This window comes from Acomys russatus, chromosome 25 (genome assembly GCF_903995435.1).
Source record: "Acomys russatus chromosome 25, mAcoRus1.1, whole genome shotgun sequence".
Taxonomy (NCBI): domain Eukaryota; kingdom Metazoa; phylum Chordata; class Mammalia; order Rodentia; family Muridae; genus Acomys; species Acomys russatus.
In genome coordinates, this window is record NC_067161.1 from 48994179 (window position 1) to 49013259 (window position 19081).

Below are 19081 nucleotides of genomic sequence, written 5' to 3' on the forward strand. Positions count from 1 at the left end.
GATGGGCCCTTTGCCCAAGCAGGGAAGATCGAGGGGTGGCCCCTCGCTGATGAAAGTCCTTGGTATTTCCCTGGACTGTGATGAGAGGGGAGAAGTCAGGCACTGGGAGCAGGAAGCTCCCACACAGATGCCCATTCCTCTTAGACTGTAAGCAGGACAGAAATAGGAAACCATGGCCTCTCCTGGTCCCAAAGGATCTTCTTTAAACGGCTCAAAGGCCCCCACAGGTATATTCTGAGCCTGTATTGAACTTAGAGTCCATCCATCGCTGAGCCGACAGCGAGGTAGTGGAGCTGGCCTCAAGAGAGGCAGGAAAGGGCTGGAGAGATGGCTCAGTGTTTCCGAGCACCAGCTGCTCTTCCTGAGGTCCCGGCTTCAATTCCCAGCAACCACATGGTGGCTCACAGCCATCTATGTGATCTGATGCCCTCTTCTGGCCTGCAGATGTACATGCAGGCAGAGGATTGTATACATAATAAATAAATGAATAAATAAATAAATAAATAAAATTTTTTTAAAGAGAGAGGCAGGAAAATGTCTAGGTGTGGTGGTGCACACCTTTGATCCCAGGGCTTGGGAAGCTGAGGCAGGTATATCTCTGTGAGTTCAAGGCCAGCTTGGTCTACAGGACAGCCAGAGGTACATAAAGAGACCTTGTCTCAAAACAAACAAAAAGCAAACAAACAAACAAGCAAACAAACAGAAAACCCCAGGAGAAAAAAAAAAAAAAAAAAAAACAGGAGAAAGGGCTGTAAATTTCTCACACAAGCTAGAACAAGATGTCGGCATTAGATACAAACTGAGAACATTAGACACAAACATAGCTTTCCTCATCTAGACACCTCTGACGGAGCCAGAGCTTTGGGCGGTACCGTCCCAATGGAGCAACAGCAAAACACTTGTTTCTCAGTCCATAAGGGAGCCTCTAATTCCACAGAAGCCGAGTCCCAGTTCTGAGCAAGTAGTGGGTTAAATAAAATTACCTTCTTCGCCGGGCAGTGGTGGTGCACGCCTTTAATCCCAGCACTCGGGAGGCAGAGGCAGGTGGATCGCTGTGAGTTCGAGGCCAGCCTGGTCTACAAAGCGAGTCCAGGACAGCCAAGGCTACACAGAGAAACCCTGTCTCGGAAAAACCAAAATAAATAAATAAAAAATTATCTCCTTCTACATAACCTGGAGGAGGCTTATTGGAGAATGTCTTAGTGTGGGGGTTTTGTTTGTTTGTTTGTTTGTTTTGTTTTGTTTTTTATGGAACTTATTTCTGTGTGACCCCCGCCTATCTGTAGTGAGCCTGAGCAAGAAAGGCAGTTAGGTGAAGGCTGGAGTACAGGCCCAGGAACGTGAACCCTTTGAAGGAGATGCCCAGGCAGCGTGGTGGTTCTTTGGGCTTGGTACCAGACTGCTGGTTCCAAACCCTGGGTCAGAGCCTGCTACTCACTGGCTGTGAGACCCTTTGCTAAGGCGTGGAGCATACATAAGCCTCAGTTTCCCCACCTGAGCAATAGGAGCACCGTGCTGCCTCTCTCTCAGGGCAGTCTATGGAGGTGGGTGCTGCTTCTGTTGATTTCAATCTTGCGGGAGGCAATAAGCCTTGGGATGCTGATAACGTCAGAGATAGGTCCTGTCAAAGTCATAAAGAGATGACAGGGGGCCTGTGAATCTGGGCCTGCCTCCAATACAGCCTGGGAGACAGCTGGTAGTCTCCATGTATGGAGGAGATGGGCTGGCTATTAAAGGAGGGCCTCCCCTTCCGTCCTGACCCCACCCCCAATGGCGTCAGCCCCTGCAGCACAGCCTTTTAGGCTTCAGTCTATGTGCTTATTGAGTGTGTTGACTCCTTGCTTACACGGAGATACAGGATATTGTACTTGGCTGCTAAGGACTGATCTGGTAAAACGGGCACTTGGCATGTGAGATGGTCGGCAATTCTGAATGCGCGCAGACCCCAAGGGTTGTGTCTTACTGGGCCACATACAGTCCTACTGGATGAGGAAATGACATAACATCCCCAACGTATACATAAGTGGTGAAAATTTCACTTGCCCTTGTCCAAGCTATACAGGCAAGTGTGAGAGAAGGCATATGGACCTTGTGGCACATGCCCGCTATGGGCAGGTTGCTTGGCCTCTGAGTCTACCCATCAAAGCAAGGCTTCTATTGTCAATAATGATGGAGATGTCACACTTCTGTGTGCTCACAGTATGTTCAGCGTGGCAAGCGTGGGTCCTGCGCAGCCTTAGACTAGCTCCTGGTGTAGAGACTGGCCTTCTCGGTGTGTAGGCAAGGAAACAGGAGCCAGGCAGCAGACAGCTCGCGCACTCCCACACGGACAAGCACACGGGGACTTACACCTACTCACCTCCAAAAGTCATGGTGACGTGAGTCCTCTCCCATTTAACAAGATGGGTGACTCCTACACCTGCAGGAGCCCGGCTGTTCTTGTCTTTAGGCAAGCACTGTGCTCCCATGGGGGGACTCCCTTGTACAGGAAAAGTCCCACATCCAGTGTTGGTCATTTCCAGTATGTCCCCAGCTCAGGCCCTAGCCCACCGATGCGTTCCCCACAAAGCCCTCGCCTCATGATAAGCAACGGATGCCATCACCAATCACGGAGACAGATGAGAAGACGCTGAGGGATGTCTTCAGGGTGAGGCTGGGAGGTTTTAATCGAAGAGTCGTGTTTCCACTTGGATCCGTGGGTGCTTCGCTCTTTAGATGGGCCGCTAGCTCAGAACACAGCTTCCTCTGGATCAGTGTGAGCCAGGAAGTACCAGTGTCTTCCCAAATAGTCCCCTCCTGGTGCCGCAAAGGAAGGGGGACAAGTACAGGAAAGAGCACAGGAGGCAGCCCCCCACTCTAACCATATCGCAGCCCCAAGATGGGGCGATGGAAACACCCCTACACACAGGCACAGGGAAGTCCTCCTCATGAATGCCACAAGAGACTGGTGACTACAGGGACTGCAGTTGCCAACAACATCCCGTAGTCCAAAGACACAACTGCAGGGAAGATGGTGGATGGCTGGGCAGTAGGGCTTGGGGCTTGAAACGAAAAATAAAGTCAACAGATTGCTTGTCTGTGTCTATGCTGCCTTCGGGCTTCCTACCGGGCAAAGGGTGTGGCGAGACTGAATTTATCTTTACCATATTTGTGAATGGCCACTAGATGGCACCCCAAATCCTCAGAGTAACAGCCTCTCTTTTAAGAGTGCTGTTAGCAAAGTAGACCGCACATTAGCCCCTGCGACAATTACAGAAAGCAACATCACACAAAAGGCCAACAATTAAAGCAATTAGGTCCCACATTAGAAGAGCACGAATTGGTAATTTCCTGTCGTTTTACTAAACAAAATTCACAGCCTTTGTGTCTACTGCTCTCTCGGCTTCCCTGCACCCAAGGGGAATTCCCTCCCACTCCTTGGCTCAGTACCAGCCAGGGGAGCCATGCGCCCAACAGGGACTTCCTTGTGAGTATTTCTGAACATTGTTTCCTTTCGGTGTGTTTGAAATCACAGGAGGGAAAGGAGGGAGGCTGTGCTGGGGGCTGTCAGAGACAGCAGGCAAATGGCAGGCAGGACCCAGGTCCCCACGGTGCTACGGGAAGCCAGGCAGGGAAAGAGTACGGTGGAAGGGTGCTACCTAGCCACTCAGAGCCAACTCAGGTTGATGGGTGCCTGGCACACATGCCCTCCGCCACTGCAGGGAGGCAGCAGGCGTGAGTGACCCTTCGCCTGGGTCTAGGAACTGTTTGGCAGCTTTCTGGGCTTGAAATCTCCTTCTCTGGAAGTTCTGCCTCCCAGGAAGGACAAGCTGGTGCATCCCAGGTGGCCCAGGGGCTCAGCTATGAGCCAGCCACCACAGAGGTGGCGTTCCCTGTGTCTCTTCTTGAGGAACTGAGGACCAGTGTCAAATGACCTCTGCCCACGGCCAAGGGGAAGAGCCAGAACAGAATATGAAGGCTCTAACCTACACACCATTCTCTCTTGCTGCCTGTTCGCGGTCTAGGGACAGGGCCTGGACAAAGCGGTCAGGTCGAGAAAGGCATCCAGAGAGCCTCAGGATGGTTTGATGTGAGGGCTGAGGTTACAGGGTGGTGTGTTACAGGCAAAGAGTAACGAGTCCCGAGAAGCAAAGCACTTGTCCAAAGGCCCAATAGCAACTGTCTTCTAACGGCTTTTCGAGAGCTCCCTGGGGCACTCCCAGCCCGGATTGTCCAGAACCTGGCTGGCAGGGGACCCAGGACAGGACTGCCTGGGACCTGAGGCCACCTACCTTCTCTTCTGTTTGTTGGTCCACAGGGATCTCCTACCAACGTTTGGTGAGGGCTGAGCAGGGCCTGCCCATCAGGAGCCACCGGGGTTCCACTGTGTGAGTGTTCTTGCTGGGGGAAATCTGGCGGGGGGGCAAGGACCTGCCACCCTTTCGCATCCCCTGCATTCTGCATAACTGCATCCCATAACTGCACATTCCGGTCACCACCAACCGGGGACCCCGGGAACCAGCTGCCCCTGCTGCTCTTGTGGCGTTCACTGCCCCGAGAGTTCCTTTTCCTGGGCTCAGGGTTATCTTTCAGATTCATTTTTTTTAAAGATTTATTTATTTATTATATATACAGTGCTCTGCCTGCATGTAACACCTGCAGGCCAGAAAAGGGCACCAGATTTCATTGCAGATGGTTGTGAGCCACCATGTGGTTGCTGGGAATTGAACTCAGGACCTTTAGAAGAGCAGGCAGTGCTCTTAACCTCTGAGCTTTTTTTTTTTTTTTTTTTTTTAATCTTTATAAGGGTTTTGTCTGCATGTGTATCTGTGCTCACAGAGGCCAGAAGAAGGCATCCGATCTCCTGAGATGGGACTGGGTTGTGGGTGGTTGTGAGCTGAGTTGCCACGTGGGTACTGGGAATCAAACCTGGGTCCTCTGGAAGAGCAGCCAGTGCTCCTAGCTGCTGAGTCATCACCGCCAGCCCCGTTCATATCTTTCCAACCCCCTTCCTTCAGATTCTCAAAGGGGACCAGCACACATCGCTTTCTCCATCTCTAATTTTCGGGCGAAGGAACCAGAGGTCAGAGAGGCCAAGTAATTTCCCCAAGATCACACAGCTGATGAGTATCTGAGGCAGAATTTGAACTCAGGGACCCCTACCCTTTCCATGGAGTCTCTTCTGTTACTAAAACAGTGCCTTCCACAGTCTTTTTGGTCTCGACTTATACTAAAAAATACACTTTAAACTGGGCAAGGTGGCACACACCTGCAATTCTCACATGTAAGGCAGACGATTGCGAGCTAAAGGCCAGCCTGGACTCATAATGAAGCCCTATTTAAAAAAAAAAAAAAAAGCTGGGTGGTGGTGGCACACGCCTGTAATCACAGCACTTGGGAGGCAGAGGCAGGCAGATCACTGTGAGTTCGAGGCCAGCGTAGTCTGCAGAGAGAGTCCAGGACAGCCAAGGCTACACAGAGAAACCTTGTCTCAAAAAACTAAAACAAGCAACAACAACAACAACAACAACAACAACAACAAAAAAAAAAAAAAAAAAAAAAAAAGAAAAGAAAAAAGAAAGAAAATGGACTCCCAACACCCCAGCCCCCTCCAGGCCACTGCTGTCACCTGCCTTCTGCTGGGCTGTGGGGAGGCCTGTGTGGAATTGACAGGGCGCAGCAGCACTATGGCCCGTCTTTCTTCTGCGTCCCCAGCACTGTGCTGTTGCTGAACCCAGTAGAAGTACAGGCTGAATTCCTTGCTGTGGCAGACAAGCTGAGCGCACCTGGACAGTCACCCCAGGGCGCCTACACCACCCTGCTCCTGCATGCCTTCCAGGCTACCTTTGGGGCCCACTGCGACCTTCCTAGGCTGCACCGGAAGCTTCAGGTAACGAGCAACCAGGGAGTCTGGGTCTATGAAGAAGCATCTTGCTACAGAGATATGCTGGCTCCACAGCCCCAGGTGCCATTGCTAGGCAGCGGCTGCAGGGCTGGCCCAGAAGGCATCATGCCAAGGCCACGGAGGTGGGAATGGGCTTTAAACAAGGGTCTGGTTTCTTTTCCCGCCTCTGTGGCCAGTTAGCTGGGCTATGTGGACAGCCCTTCACCTGTCTGCCTGCACCGAGGGGCGTGAGATACCTCCCACTCTGCAGGGATCTCCATGGGATTTTTTTTCCCTGATTTTTTAAAAATGAAGATAGGAAATAAAAATAAAAATGAAGGTAGGAGGGAAGTGGGGTGGTGAGGAGGCTGGGAGCAGCTCGCTCACGACTGCCCTTGGTCCGGTACTGTGAAGTAGGAGAGGTGGGTGGCCTGGCCATAGGCCAGGAACACACCTTGTCTCCAACTGGACTTTTAGTCCAAGACGATAGAAGAGCTGGAGGACATCTTTGCTGAGACCACAGAAGCCCAGGAGCTGGCATCTGGCATAGGGGATGTAGCCGAGGCCCGACAGTGGCTCCGGACCAAGCTGCAGGCAGTGGGAGAAAAAGCCGGCTTCCCTGGCATCTTAGGTAAGGCCTGAGGGCGGGAGATCAGCGCTGTCTGCTTCCCCACCAACTATTCTGACATGCAGTGTGTGGACCCCAGCCGGCCTGGTGGCTTGTCCCACAGAGCCTTCCAGTGGGCTCCTCAGCATCTAGGTGTTTCTCGAGTCCCCAGGCAGAGTTTCTGAGGGCAGATACCAGGCTGGGGGTACCTTGCTGCTCTTATCACCCCTGCACATATCCTGGGACCCACATACATCACAGTCACACCGGCTCCAAAGGAGGCTGGAGATGCCCCTTGCCGCTCTGTTACCATAGAATCAGGCAGCATAACTTCTGAGCGTTACTGGGCAGCTTCAGATACTGTGTCCCCCATACAACCTCTTAAGGAGCCTGGCATGGTGGTGCGCGTTCGTGTGCGCGCGCGCGCACACACACACACACACACACACACACACACCTGCAATCTCAGCACTTTGGAGCCTAAGGCAGGAAGTTCATGGGTTGGAAGCCATAGTGAGGCCTTGTTCCAAAACAAATGTACAACCCAGAAGGTGGTGGCACACACCTTTAATCATGGCACTCAGGAGACAGAGACAGGCAGATCTCTGAGTTTAGGGCCAGCCTGGTCTACAGGGCAAGTTCTAGGACAGCCAGGGCTACACAGAGAAGCCCTGTCTTGAAAAAAACAAAACAAAACATGTAAGCAAGCCTTTTAAACTAGTCTTTCTATTCTCTTCCTGGACTGACAGTAAAATGAGGTTCTGAGGCTCATGAGCATGTCATGGCCACTCCCACAGAGCTAGTCACGGGCCTGCCATCTACACAGTACTTTAAAGAAAGGTCCTTGAGAGTCAGGTATCCCAGCCTCAGCTCTGTGGCCTTCTATCTGTACCGCCAGAGGGCTGGCCTGGCCATTCTGTACCACGGCCCCTTCCCAGTCTCCTCTTCCTCCCCTCCCCTGCTCTTACAGACACTGCAAACCCTGGGAAACTTCACACGATCCCCATCCCTGTCGCCAGGTGCTACACCTACAGCTGGAGCCAGGACAGCTTTGGTAAGGGACAGCTGGGATCAGGACACTGGTCCCAGACGGCAGCTGTCCGCCTGATCCTTTGTCTGCGAATGCTTTGTGTCCCACTACACAGGCCATAAACTTAGTGGGTGGGTGCGGGGAGCATTGAGGCCCTGGACCACAATCCCCTGCTCTCGCACAGCCCATCACCCTCTGCAGCGGTTCAACGGACACCAACCCAAACGCTGCCTTTGTTTCCCTGTAGACATCCTACAGGAAGTCCTTCTCAAGGAACAGGAGCTGCTGCAGCCAGGGATTCTGGGAGATGAGGAAGAGGAGGAAGAGGAGGACTTGGAGATTGACAGACATTATGCTGAGAGGGACTCCTTACTCTCCACCAGCTCTCTGGTGTCCCACGACTCCGCTTTGTTGCTTACCTCCTCTCAGGCCTCAGGGCCGATGCTGTCCCGCCAGGTCCTGACCACCTTCGTCTCAGGCCTCTCGGATGGCATGGACAGTGGCTACGTGGAGGACAGTGAGGAAAGCTCCTCAGAGTGGCCTAAGAAACCCAGCGGCCAGCAACGCCAGGGTCACCGCAGGCCTGGGCAGAAGTTCAACAGGCTCTACAAGCTCTTGAAGAGTACCAGCCAGCTGGTCCTGAGGAGAGACTCTCGGAACCTGGAGAGCCCCTCAGACCCGACGCTGCCTCTGCGGCGTGCAGGGAGCCTCTGCAGCCCCTTGGACTGTCCAGCCCAGTTCCCCTCCCGGGCGCAGCGCTCACGCTCCCTACCCCAGTCCAAGCTCAGCATCCAACTACCCAGCTGGCTTCTGGTACCACCCTCACACCACCAGCGCCGCCGCCGCCGCCCCTTCCTCAGTGGGGATGAGGACCCCAAGGCCTCCACACTACGGGTTGTGGTCTTTGGCTCCGATCGAATTTCAGGGAAGGTGGCTCGGGCGTATAGCAAGCTCAGGTAAGGGCGGGAACGCGGTGTGTCACTCTGCCTTGTGCGTCGGGATTGTGGTGCTGATGGAAGCTGGAGTCACCGTGGCTTCAACACGCACCATCTCCTCCCCAGGAGGCTGGAGAACAGTCACCCGCTCCTCACGCGTTTCTTCAAGCTTCAGTTTTTCTATGTGCCTGTGAAGCGAAGCCGTGGAACCAACCCCAGTGCCTGCCCGGCCTCACTGAGCCAGACGTCTCCACTCTCTGCAGACTCGTCCAGGCACCACCCCAGCCCTGCAGTATGTCCCCAACCTTGGGCCAAATGGGATGGGAAAGTGGAATTGATAAGAATAGGTTATGGAAGCTGGAGAGATGGCCCAGAGCTTAAGAGCACTGGCTGCTCTTCCAAAGGTCCCGAGTTCAAGTCCCAGCAACCACATGGTGGCTCACAACCCTCTATAATGAGATCTGATGCCCTCTTCTGGTGGCCATGTGTACATGCAGGCAAAACACTGTATAAGTAATAAAAAAATAAACCTTAAGAAAAAAAAAAAAAAGACTGGGTTCTGGGTATTGCTTGGAAAATCAGCCAAATGATCTCCTGTGCCTGTGAGCACCTCCTCCTTACCTGGCCTTCATTTCCAGGGCCCTGCCCTGTACTTGGGTATATGTCATTCTGCCATATGACAAAGATGGGATGTCATCGTATTTCTCTAGAGGCATAGAGAAGCTCGGCTGGAGGTTTCAGATATAGTCCTATGCTCTGCAGCTGTGATGGGTATAACTCTTGTCCCTTACCCCAGGAGCTTGGCACGGCCCCGTGGGAGGACAGTACCAATGACATCTCTCACTACCTCGGTATGCTTGACCCCTGGTATGAACGCAATGTGCTGGGCCTCATGCACCTGCCTCCTGAAGTCCTTTGCCAGGTAAGCACAGCCTGAGGGAGGGGTACACTCTCCTGCCATCACTTCCACCTCACATTGAAGAGTCTGGCTTTGGAGACTTCGTGGAGGGCCAGGGCTGGCTTGGAGAAGGAGAGGAAGAATATTTAAGAAGCAAGGTGCACTCTGAGCCAAGGGTGCTGGGGACAAGAGCGGGGGCCACCGTGGTAAAGGGGGCAGATCCTCAGAAAAGCAAAAAGGACTCTAGGTGTCAGCTCCCTTTCTTTGTTTGGTTTGGGTTTGGGTTTGGGTTTGGGTTTTCGAGACAGGGTTTCTCTGTGTAGCCGTGGCTGTCCTGGACTCACTTTGTAGACCAGGCTGGCACCACCTGCCTCTGCCTTCCAAGTGCTGGGATTAAAAGCGGTCACCACCATGCCTGGCTGTCAGCTCCCTTTACTTCCTGGCTTGTCTCCCAGGAGGCCCATGCACCAGGCGAGGTGGGGCGTGAAGGGTACCCTGGGCTCCCTGCCCGATAGCCTGTCCGGGTTCCTGCTCTCACGTTCTCTCTCCCTCTTGCTCTGTCCGCCTCCAAACTGTTCTCTCTGCCCCTCTGCGTGTCCTCACCGCGCTTCCCTGATGGCTTCCTTCACCCTGGCCCCCCCCCCCCACGTACATCTCCCACCCGGCTTGGCTTGTCCCCATCTTCCACAGCAGTCCCTGAAGGCAGAACCTCAGCGCCTGGACGGCTCGGCCGCCCAGTTGCCCATCCTGGCCGACATGTTACTCTACTACTGCCGCTTTGCCGCGCGCCCGGTGCTGCTGCAGGTCTACCAGACAGAGGTGAGGCGTGCTGCCCTGTGTCTCCCAGACTCCCTGCTTAGCCCTGGCCATCACTGCTAGGTCCCAGCTGTGTCCTGCTGGGCCTGCAGCACGGCACCTCACCCCTGGAAGCCCCTGGGCCGGTCCATGGAGGCCCGCACTGATGTGCGTGCTCCACTCCTCCCCTTCCAGCTGACCTTCGTCACTGGGGAGAAAGCCACGGAGATCTTCATTCAGTCCCTGGAGATGGGTCACTCTGCGGCCACGCGTGCCATCAAGGCTTCAGGTGGGCGCTGCGGGAACCCTTACCTTACAGAGCCAGGATTAGGAGGCGGAGTCAGAAAGAAGAGGGAGTGATGGGAGGTGGGGGGGGGGTCCTATCCTGCGGGGGAGGGGGGAAAGAGCAGGGACAAGACTTCCGGGAGTAGGAGTAGGGTACAGAAGGAGACCCCTTGGCCCTGGGGAGTTGGAGGCCCGAAGAGGCTAGGCCAGAGGGAGTGGGTACCCAGGGAAGTGAGAACACTAAAAGGGAAAAAGAGTGAAGAATGTGTCTGTGTGACACAGGTCCAGGCAGTAAGAGGCTGGGCATTGATGATGACCGGGAAGCCATCCCTCTAACACTACAGATTATTTACAGCAAGGTAAGTGAGGCCAGTGCTGGGCCCCTTCCCAGCCAGGGCCTGCTGCTGAGGCCTCCTCACCCACCGAGGCTGACTCTGGTGTCCTCAGGCCCTCTAGTAGACCCTCCAGATTTCCCCTGGTACTGAGCAGTGGGCCTTTAGCCTCCCGACCCTCCCAAGGCATCAGGTCCTAGGGCTGTGGGCTGAAGGGTCTGGCCACGCTGCCTTCCAGGGAGCCATCAGTGGGCGAAGCCGCTGGAGCAACCTAGAGAAGATCTGTACCTCTGTTAACCTCAGCAAGGTCTGTCAGAAGCCTGAGGAGCTAGGTGAGTGGGCCGGGAGAGGATAGCGGGGGTGGGGGAGGGAGTGGGGGGGGGGCGGAGTGGATGTGTGTGGCTGGGGAGTCCTGAGCCTGCCCTGAGTCACCCTTGACCTCCAGACTCCAGCATGGACACGCTGACGCTAACCCTGACAGAAGTGGTGAAAAGGCAGAACCCTAAGTCCAAAAAGGGCTTTAACCAGGTAAGGACTTGCTTCTCTCATCTTCCATCCACAGCCCAAGCCGGAGTGGGCGGGGCTTGCTTGCATGTGGAGCTGACTGTGTGTTATGTGTATGAGAAAAACAGAGACTGGCTTGCTGGGGAAAGGAGAGGCACATGAGGCGTGTGGTTGGGGGTAGACACGGGGGTGGTATGTGAAAAGATTGTGTGTTTGTGTGGGGGTCATTCAGGGCCCCTGGCTTGGAGGGGGCAGTGCATCGATTCCTCCAGATTCAGCAAGAGGCAGAGGCTGCAGAGGAGCCAGGACCTCCTCTGGTCTGATGGTTATCTCTCCCCGGAAGGACGTGCCCAGGGCCCACAAAGGTACGGCCAGGGCTCCGAGGCCTGACTAGGCTTTTCCCCTCCAGATCAGCACTTCCCACATCAAAGTGGACAAGGTGCAGATCATTGGCTCCAGCAGCTGCCCCTTCGCCGTGTGTCTGGACCAGGATGAGAGAAAGATCCTGCAGAGCGTGGTCAGGTGAGAATGGGGGTGGGGTGGGGGTGGGCTCAGCTCTGCCAAGCAAAGGTGGTCCCCAAGGAAGCCTGAAACACTTCCCCCAACCCCCGTTTTTACCTTACCCTGCCCTATAGGTGTGAAGTGTCACCATGCTACAAGCCAGAGAAGAGCAGCCTGCCACCCCAGAGGTCCTTCGGCCAATCAGCTGAGGCCGGAACTGACCTGTGCTCCTTTCTCTGCCTTCCCATCATGACTTTCAGTGGAGCTCTGCCCTAGTGCAGCTAGGTACCAGGCTGGACAGGAAAGGTCACAGCTTCTCCTGGACATCTCTCCGGGGCAGCTGCTCTCTGTGAAGAACTGAATTCCCCTGGGCTGCCTCAGGATCCCTCTGTAGGCCCTGCCATGGACCGGGGACGTGTGACCAATGCAATCTGGAGCCTCGGAGAGCTGGTGAAGAAGGGGGCCATAGAGGGAGAAGGGCTTGGCCGCCCAGTCTTATAGATGCCTGTGAGCAGAGGGGGAGGGGCAGGCGAGTGGCCCCAAAGAAAGATATCTGCGAAGACTCAGGCACTCTATCTAGAAGTCAGTCTCTCTAAGGTATAAGTAGTAGATGGATGGATGAAACATTTCCTTCTTAGCCTCAGATAGCATCTTTTTATCCTACCACCATCATAACCAGCACACACAAACTCCCACACTAGCTCTCTCAACATCCCTGGATCCCTTGAAAGGCATCACTAATATTTGGTCCATTGCTAGGACCTGGTACGTGTTCTTTCCTGAACCCCCTTCTGGGGCCTCAGATGCTAGGGAGACAAAACAGGCTCGGTTCCTTTCTAGCTAACTGACCAGAGGAAGTTAATGCGTCTCTTTTTGCATCAGTACTGATGTAAAAAGAGAAGTGAAGCCCTCAAAGGGAGCAGCCCCCTGAGGAACCTTGCCCAGGCCCTGGCCCCTAGCCTCTGAGCAGGAAAGACAGTGCCTCGCCCTCTTCCTCATCCCACCTTCCCCACCTATGGGTGAGGCAGACCCCTGAGTGCTCAGCAGCAATCACGAAGGGCCACCAAGGTCCCTAGCAGATGGGCCAGTGTCGTCGGTTCCTCTCAGTTGGAGGGCTGGTGCACACTGTGTGAGGCATCCTCCAGCCCTCAAGTTCTCTGGACAAGATCCCAGAGGACAGAGAGCTGACTGGCTAACTGTGGAGTCAGGCCACTCATGCATGGAACAGGACAGGCACACAGCAGACCAAGAACCTGAAGTGAGGTGGCGGGCTGGGCTGGGACTTGGGCTGGCACAGGCGAGTAAGGAGGCTTGGAAGCCTAACAAGTCGCACACAGGGTCCTCCTTCCTGTCCTCAGAATTGTTCGGCTCCAAAGATCCCGGGCTTATAGGAGCCCATGAGATGCCCCGCCCTGCCCCCCTCCCCCCACAAATCTCAGGATGTGAGAGACTGAGGACAGAGCCACTGTGTTGTCATCCCCATATCCTAGCCGTCTGTGCGTCTGCCAGGTTCTGGGACAGTGAGTCGTGTGCTTCAACCTGCTGTGTGAACGCGTTCTACTGTGTTATCATCATGACACAAATCAATGAATGGAATTTAATATTATTATCAAATAAATTGATTTATTGTATATTTAGTTACCTACCGTTATGTTGGAGCACGTCAGTGAACTGTTTGGAGTTTACATGCATCAAGTCAGGGCTGGAGAGATGGCTCGGCAGCACTTGCTGCTCTTCCGGAGGATCCAGGTTCAGTTCTCAGCACTGCCATAAGATGCATCACAATTGCCTGAACTCCAGCTTGAATCTGACGCCCTCTTCTGGCCTCTGAAGGCATTCACACACACACACACACACACACACACACACACACACACACACACACACACCAAGAAATTAAAATAAAATAATAAAATAAAATTTAAAATATTTCACATGTAGCAGAAGGAAGGCTCTTGGGAATATTCTATTTATTATGTTCCACTCTCTAGAAAATATATTTGTGCTAAATTTTTATTGGCACTCCTCCACCTTAGCCTCATCATACATGCTGACCCTCAGGACAAAAAAAATATATACACATCTCTATGGTTCCCTGTGTCCCTTCACTTGAGAAATACAAGCTGTGTACCCAGATGTCTCTGTGCTGCAAGCCCTGGGAAAGGGAAGGGCCCAAGGCTCTTGTCACCAATGAGAGAGAGAGGACCCAGAGCCACCACATAGGGAGAACAAGGGAAGAGAAATCAATAGTGACCGCACACACCTGAGGACTGCCTTTACACTTGGCTCTCAAGGGGGAAGAGGAAGTGTAGGACAGTGGTGGACACCAGCGCCAGCATCCCAGGATAGCTGCTTTGGTTGGAGGCAGGAGGCTCTGAAGAAGTGTGGCTTGACATCAGTAGGAGGCCACGCAAAACGTGGGAGCATTCTTTCTTCCCCATGCAGCCATGGACACTGGGGACCCTCTGCTCTAAGCTGAGGTTGGTGTAAGCTAAGCTCAAGCAGCGGGCTGAGTCCATGTCTTTAGCGTGGGTCTCCCAGGCACCTTGGACCTGCATGATAAAGCAACCCTTGCTACTTGGACAACCCTGGCCACCTCACTATATCTGCAAGCGTCTCCTTAGCCTTAAAAGGGAAGGCAGGTCTACTCTCAAGGGTGTTGTGGGGTGTCTGAGAGGAAGTGTGTAGAAAGGAATCATTTGTGCCACTGAGACTGTAGTCCAGGAAACCTGCCTGTCCCCTGGGGTGCAGTGAGCTGAGAGCCAGAACCATGACCGGCCGTGGCCTGCTGAGATAAGTGAGGGCTTCAAAGCTTTCCTGGAAGGGGGGCACCTCCAAAGACAATGGCTGAGCCTCGTTTATTCAGGCAGCTGGGGGCCTGAAGCCAAGTGGTCTATTAGCTCTTCAGCTGTGCCTGGGACCCAAGTGGTGACCCCTCTATGGATAGCTAAGAGCTCCTGTGGGCAGGGGTACCCCCAACTCCTCTGCTTGTTCAAAATATATAGAGAAGGGGGCGTTTCCATCTGGACATCTTTACATACAGGAAATTCCAGGCTCTGGTTAAGTTTTTGTCAATTTGACCAAACCAGAGTCATTTGGGAGGGGGGAATGTTTTAGAAAGACACATTCTTCTTTCTATATTAATCAATGCAGTAAAATATTCAGCAACTATTTTCTTTAATCAGCTAGTTCACCAATGGTGGACACAGAAGGACTGTGATTTATTATTAAGCTGTAAGCACTATACTGGGCAGAGTCTGAGCCACTCAAATGCTGGTACCATTAAAACCGACATAAAAAAACAAAACAAAACAAACAAACAAAACAAACAAACAAAAAAAAACAATCACTCACTGTTGACTCCAGGGCAGCTTCTGCTCCACCATTCGATACTTAAGCTATGTGCTCACTGCCATCTTGCCTTGTAGAAATTCCTCCCTCTCTCTCTCTCTCTCTCTCTCTCTCTCTCTCTCTCTCTCTCTCTCTCTCTCTCTCTCTCTCCTCCTCCCTCCTCCTCCTCCTCCTCCCTCCCTCCCTCCCTCCCCTCCTGTTGCGCTGCTGCTTTCTCTCTTTCTTCTCTCACCTCTCAAACCCAAGCCTGGAAACCTAAAACTCTGCCTCCCTGGAATCTACCCAGTCATAGGCTTCAGCATCTCTATTAGCCAATCAGGGATAACTGGGAACCATTCCTTATCATCACATGGTTACAGGGGATAGCTCAGCATTCATAATGATGCCCATGGCAGGGCAGTAACCAGATCTCAAGGCACTGAAGTCAGCATTTGAAAACACAATTGGACCTTCCTCCATCAAGGGAACCTCACCTGGGGAATTGTCTTCCGCAGACGATCCTGTGGGCACATCTGTCAGTAATGATTGATGTGGGAGGGCCCATGCCACTGTGGACGGTGCCAGGGACGCTAAACAAACCAAGGATAGCGAGCCAGTGAGCAGCTCTCCTCCGTGGTTCCTGCTTTGGCTCCTGCTCTGACTTCCCTCAGTGACGGACCGTGACCTGGGAGTCACAAGGTGAAATAAACCCTTTCCTCCCGCTGAGTTGGTTTTGGCCAGTGTTTTACCACAGCAGCAGAGAAACCTACCCAAGGCATGGAAACGCACCTGTGGACTGGAAGACCACAGATCCCTGGGAAGAGGACTTTGTGTTTCAGGGATGAGGGTAGGGGAATCCGCTCTGTCCTAGCCCTACATTTCTAAATCTTTCTCTGAGTACAGAAAGCAGTCCCCATTGGGAACAAAGTGTCTCTGCCTCCCACCAGAGGCACAGCAAGCTGGTGGCTCTATCCATCCATATCCTCCCCCTGAGACAGGGTTTCTCTGTGTAACAGCCCTGGCTGTCCTGGACTCGGTTTGTAGACCAGGCTGGTCTCGAACTCACAGAGATCTGCCTGCTTCTGCCTCCTGAGTCCTGGGGTTAAAGGTGTGTGCCACCACGCCCAGCCGTGTCCTACTTGCAGGCACACTTGAGGCTCCGGATGCTCTCTGGAAAGGTAGCTGTGGCCACAGCTGCCCCATGTACCCCTCTGAGGGGTCTGGGAAGATAGGGTGGGGTCTCGGCCACTCCAGTAGGGCCTCCCAGTGAGTGCTAGCTAGGTTAAATTCACCTCAACGACACTTACCAGGACTTAACTCTGCACTAGCCAAGTGTTCTGGACCCCGATGCTCCTGTTAGCTCTTGTATGTCTCCTCTGACCCTGTGAGGTTGGTATTGTGATACCCATTCTACAGGTAAGGAAACTGAGGCACAGGAAGGGTGAATAGCTTACTCATGGTCCCGCAGACAGTAAATAGAGGAAGCTGCCATTCAAGGCCAGATGATGACCTCCAAAAGTGCCTCATGTAATCACAGGAAGCTATGTGGCCATCTCAGTATCTCACAAGAGTGGTAGGTAAACTGAGGCCCAGAAAAAGCAAAGTCCATAGCTTGTATCTGAGGCTGACTTCATTGTAGTGGAAGTCAAGAGGAGAGCTGCAGTCTCGTGATGGAAGGGACATTCTGTACCCCCTCAAGAATGGTGGGAGCAGACTCAGGGAGGGGAAGAGGGGAGGACGCTTTGGCAAAGTAGGTTTTTTTCCTGCCCCAGGCAAGTCTGTGCTGGCCAAGCTGAGGGGGCGGTGGCCTGAGTGTAGCTTCAGGCTCAGAAGCTAGTTTGACCTGGTCCCCTGATACCTTGGGAAGGTAAGGGACAGGGTGGGAGGCGTGGCTCAGGGAAGACCTACCCCATCCAGCCACACCTCTGAGGGATGGGACCTACATGGCCTGGGACCAAGGGACTTCTCTTCAGATGCAGGATCATCTGGAGAGCGGAGAAGCTGGGGAGCCTTTGTGATGGTGCTCTCCAACACTTCAGGGTACAGATGACGGAACGGGGACCAAAGAGAAGGGGTCCCACAGTGAGAAGCATATGCTAAGAGGAGTGGTGTGTGTGTGTGTGTGTGTGTGTGTGTGTGTGTGTGTGTGTGTGTGTGTTCACACTTGCACAGTCCCCTAAGGGTGCCTCTGTTGTCCTGAACTGCTCTGAGACCCTCCGCATTGTTGCTGGGGAACCACTGTTCCCACTGGCAGGCAGGAGGGGTTGTTGAGAGATTGGTACAGACGAGAGCCCCAGAAACATCCGGGGTGGGGAGTGCTAGACAACTCACAAGACAAACCCCATGGGGAAAGAAGTGCTGTAGTTGGGTCAAACACTCTGCCACTACACCCTGCCTGGAGGTGGGTGGAGCTGTGCTCCCAGGTGAGTGTTGGGACAGATCTTTCTCATCCTCGCCTCCCTCCCGCTCTGTTTGGGGCTGTCTGCAGTCACCCAGTCTTCCCCTACATGGTTACCATGCCCACACCAGCTGCAGAAATGCCACTGATAAGAGTGGTGCAGCCAGAGGAACAGAGGTCAGCTTGTGATTTCCGATTCAGTTAGGCCGAGGCTGATAAGCGCAGCAGCTGCTCAGGGCGGCCGCACTGGTCCACAGCACTGGCTCTTGCGCCCTTATCACACACTGGGCTTGTTCATTCCTTCTATTCGCTCTCCCATTCTCGTCACAGGCATGGAATGGCAGAAACCTGACTGATACTGTCCCAAAGCTTATGGGCAAGGGGCGGGTCGGGGTAGCCAGGCATTGGGCTTCAGAACACCGATGAAGGCATGCTGGATAAAATCCCAGGCACATGGAAGAGTTAGGAAATAAAGTAATGGTGGTGGGGTGGGGGTGGGGGGACAGAGCCAGAGAAGAAATGATACGCACCCCTGGGCTGTGCTTTTCTAGTGACACTATGTACAAAATGAGGGTGAGAAGAGAACCCTGTGAAGGCTCTACAGAAAATCAAACAAATGACTGCGTATACCCCCAACGCTGTCAGTGGCAGACACCCACATGAAACAGATGTAATCCTTAAAAAGCAGAGAATGTATTGGCTCATATAGTTGAGCTTAGAAATAGATCAGACAACAGGGTTTCAGGCATGGCTGGATCTGGGTGCTTAAATGACAGCACTAGTACCTGCATCTCTCCAGAGCCATTGACCAATAGGATGAGACCATGGACTATGGGACTTTTTAAAGAAGACCTAAAATTAAAAAAAATATATATATATGTGTTGGGGACTTTCTTGTATGTTTGATTTCAAGCTTGAGAGAGAAGGGAAGGGAAGGAGGGAGGCAGAATGAGGGGGGGAGGGGGTAAAGTGGGGCTTCCGCTCCGTACCTCAACTGTCCTTCCCTGGCATTGGTATTTGCCACCATTGACCGCTCGTCCCTTCTTGACACTCTGGTCCCAGCTATCCTTCCTGCCTCTTTGACTTGTTTTATTTCATTTATCTATTTATTTATTTATTTATTTATTTATTGGTTTGTTTTTGTTTTTTTTTTTTTTTTGAGACAGGGTTTCTCTGTGTAGCCTTGGCTGTCCTGAACTCACTTTGTAGACCAGGCTGGCCTCTAACTCACAGCAATCCACCTGCCTCTGCCTCCTGGGTGCTGGGATTTGCCTCTATTCTTCCTTGCCAGACGAGCAATGAGGGGAAGCAGATCAAGACCGGCCTCAAAGCCCACTGTGTCAGCCGTGGGATGGGGAAAGTAGTGTGGCGTGGACTTGGTGTGGTTTAGATACAAATGTGGGGGAGGGGCAGGTCCTGGGATGACGCGGAGTGTCTGTTCTGAGGTCACAGAGATGCAGGTTTGGTGTGAAATATTTGGCTTATATATGTTGGGTGGGAGGAGCTTAACAGATACTTGACCCTCGCCACCCAGTGTGGGGTGGGACACAGTTGGGGTGCTTGGACCCTTGGGAAGCCTAGGCTCCTGCTTCATAACCTCATC

The 19081-nt window shown here is 53.2% G+C and overlaps 1 protein-coding gene across 1 annotated transcript in view; it reads left to right on the top strand.

The window, feature by feature from the left end:
- Pik3r5 (phosphoinositide-3-kinase regulatory subunit 5) overlaps positions 1-12158 on the top strand; it is a 58285-nt gene extending 46127 nt beyond the window's left edge. Inside the window, exons 6-19 of the mRNA XM_051167628.1 lie at positions 4298-4367; positions 5695-5869; positions 6341-6494; positions 7441-7524; positions 7748-8456; positions 8562-8727; positions 9232-9357; positions 10024-10152; positions 10324-10417; positions 10696-10772; positions 10984-11077; positions 11191-11273; positions 11659-11771; positions 11885-12158. Coding sequence (XP_051023585.1) covers positions 4298-4367; positions 5695-5869; positions 6341-6494; positions 7441-7524; positions 7748-8456; positions 8562-8727; positions 9232-9357; positions 10024-10152; positions 10324-10417; positions 10696-10772; positions 10984-11077; positions 11191-11273; positions 11659-11771; positions 11885-12026 — 2216 coding nt within the window. The 3' untranslated portion in view covers positions 12027-12158. The remainder of the gene's footprint in view (positions 1-4297; positions 4368-5694; positions 5870-6340; positions 6495-7440; positions 7525-7747; positions 8457-8561; positions 8728-9231; positions 9358-10023; positions 10153-10323; positions 10418-10695; positions 10773-10983; positions 11078-11190; positions 11274-11658; positions 11772-11884) is intronic.
- The last annotated feature ends 6923 nt before the right edge of the window (positions 12159-19081 follow it).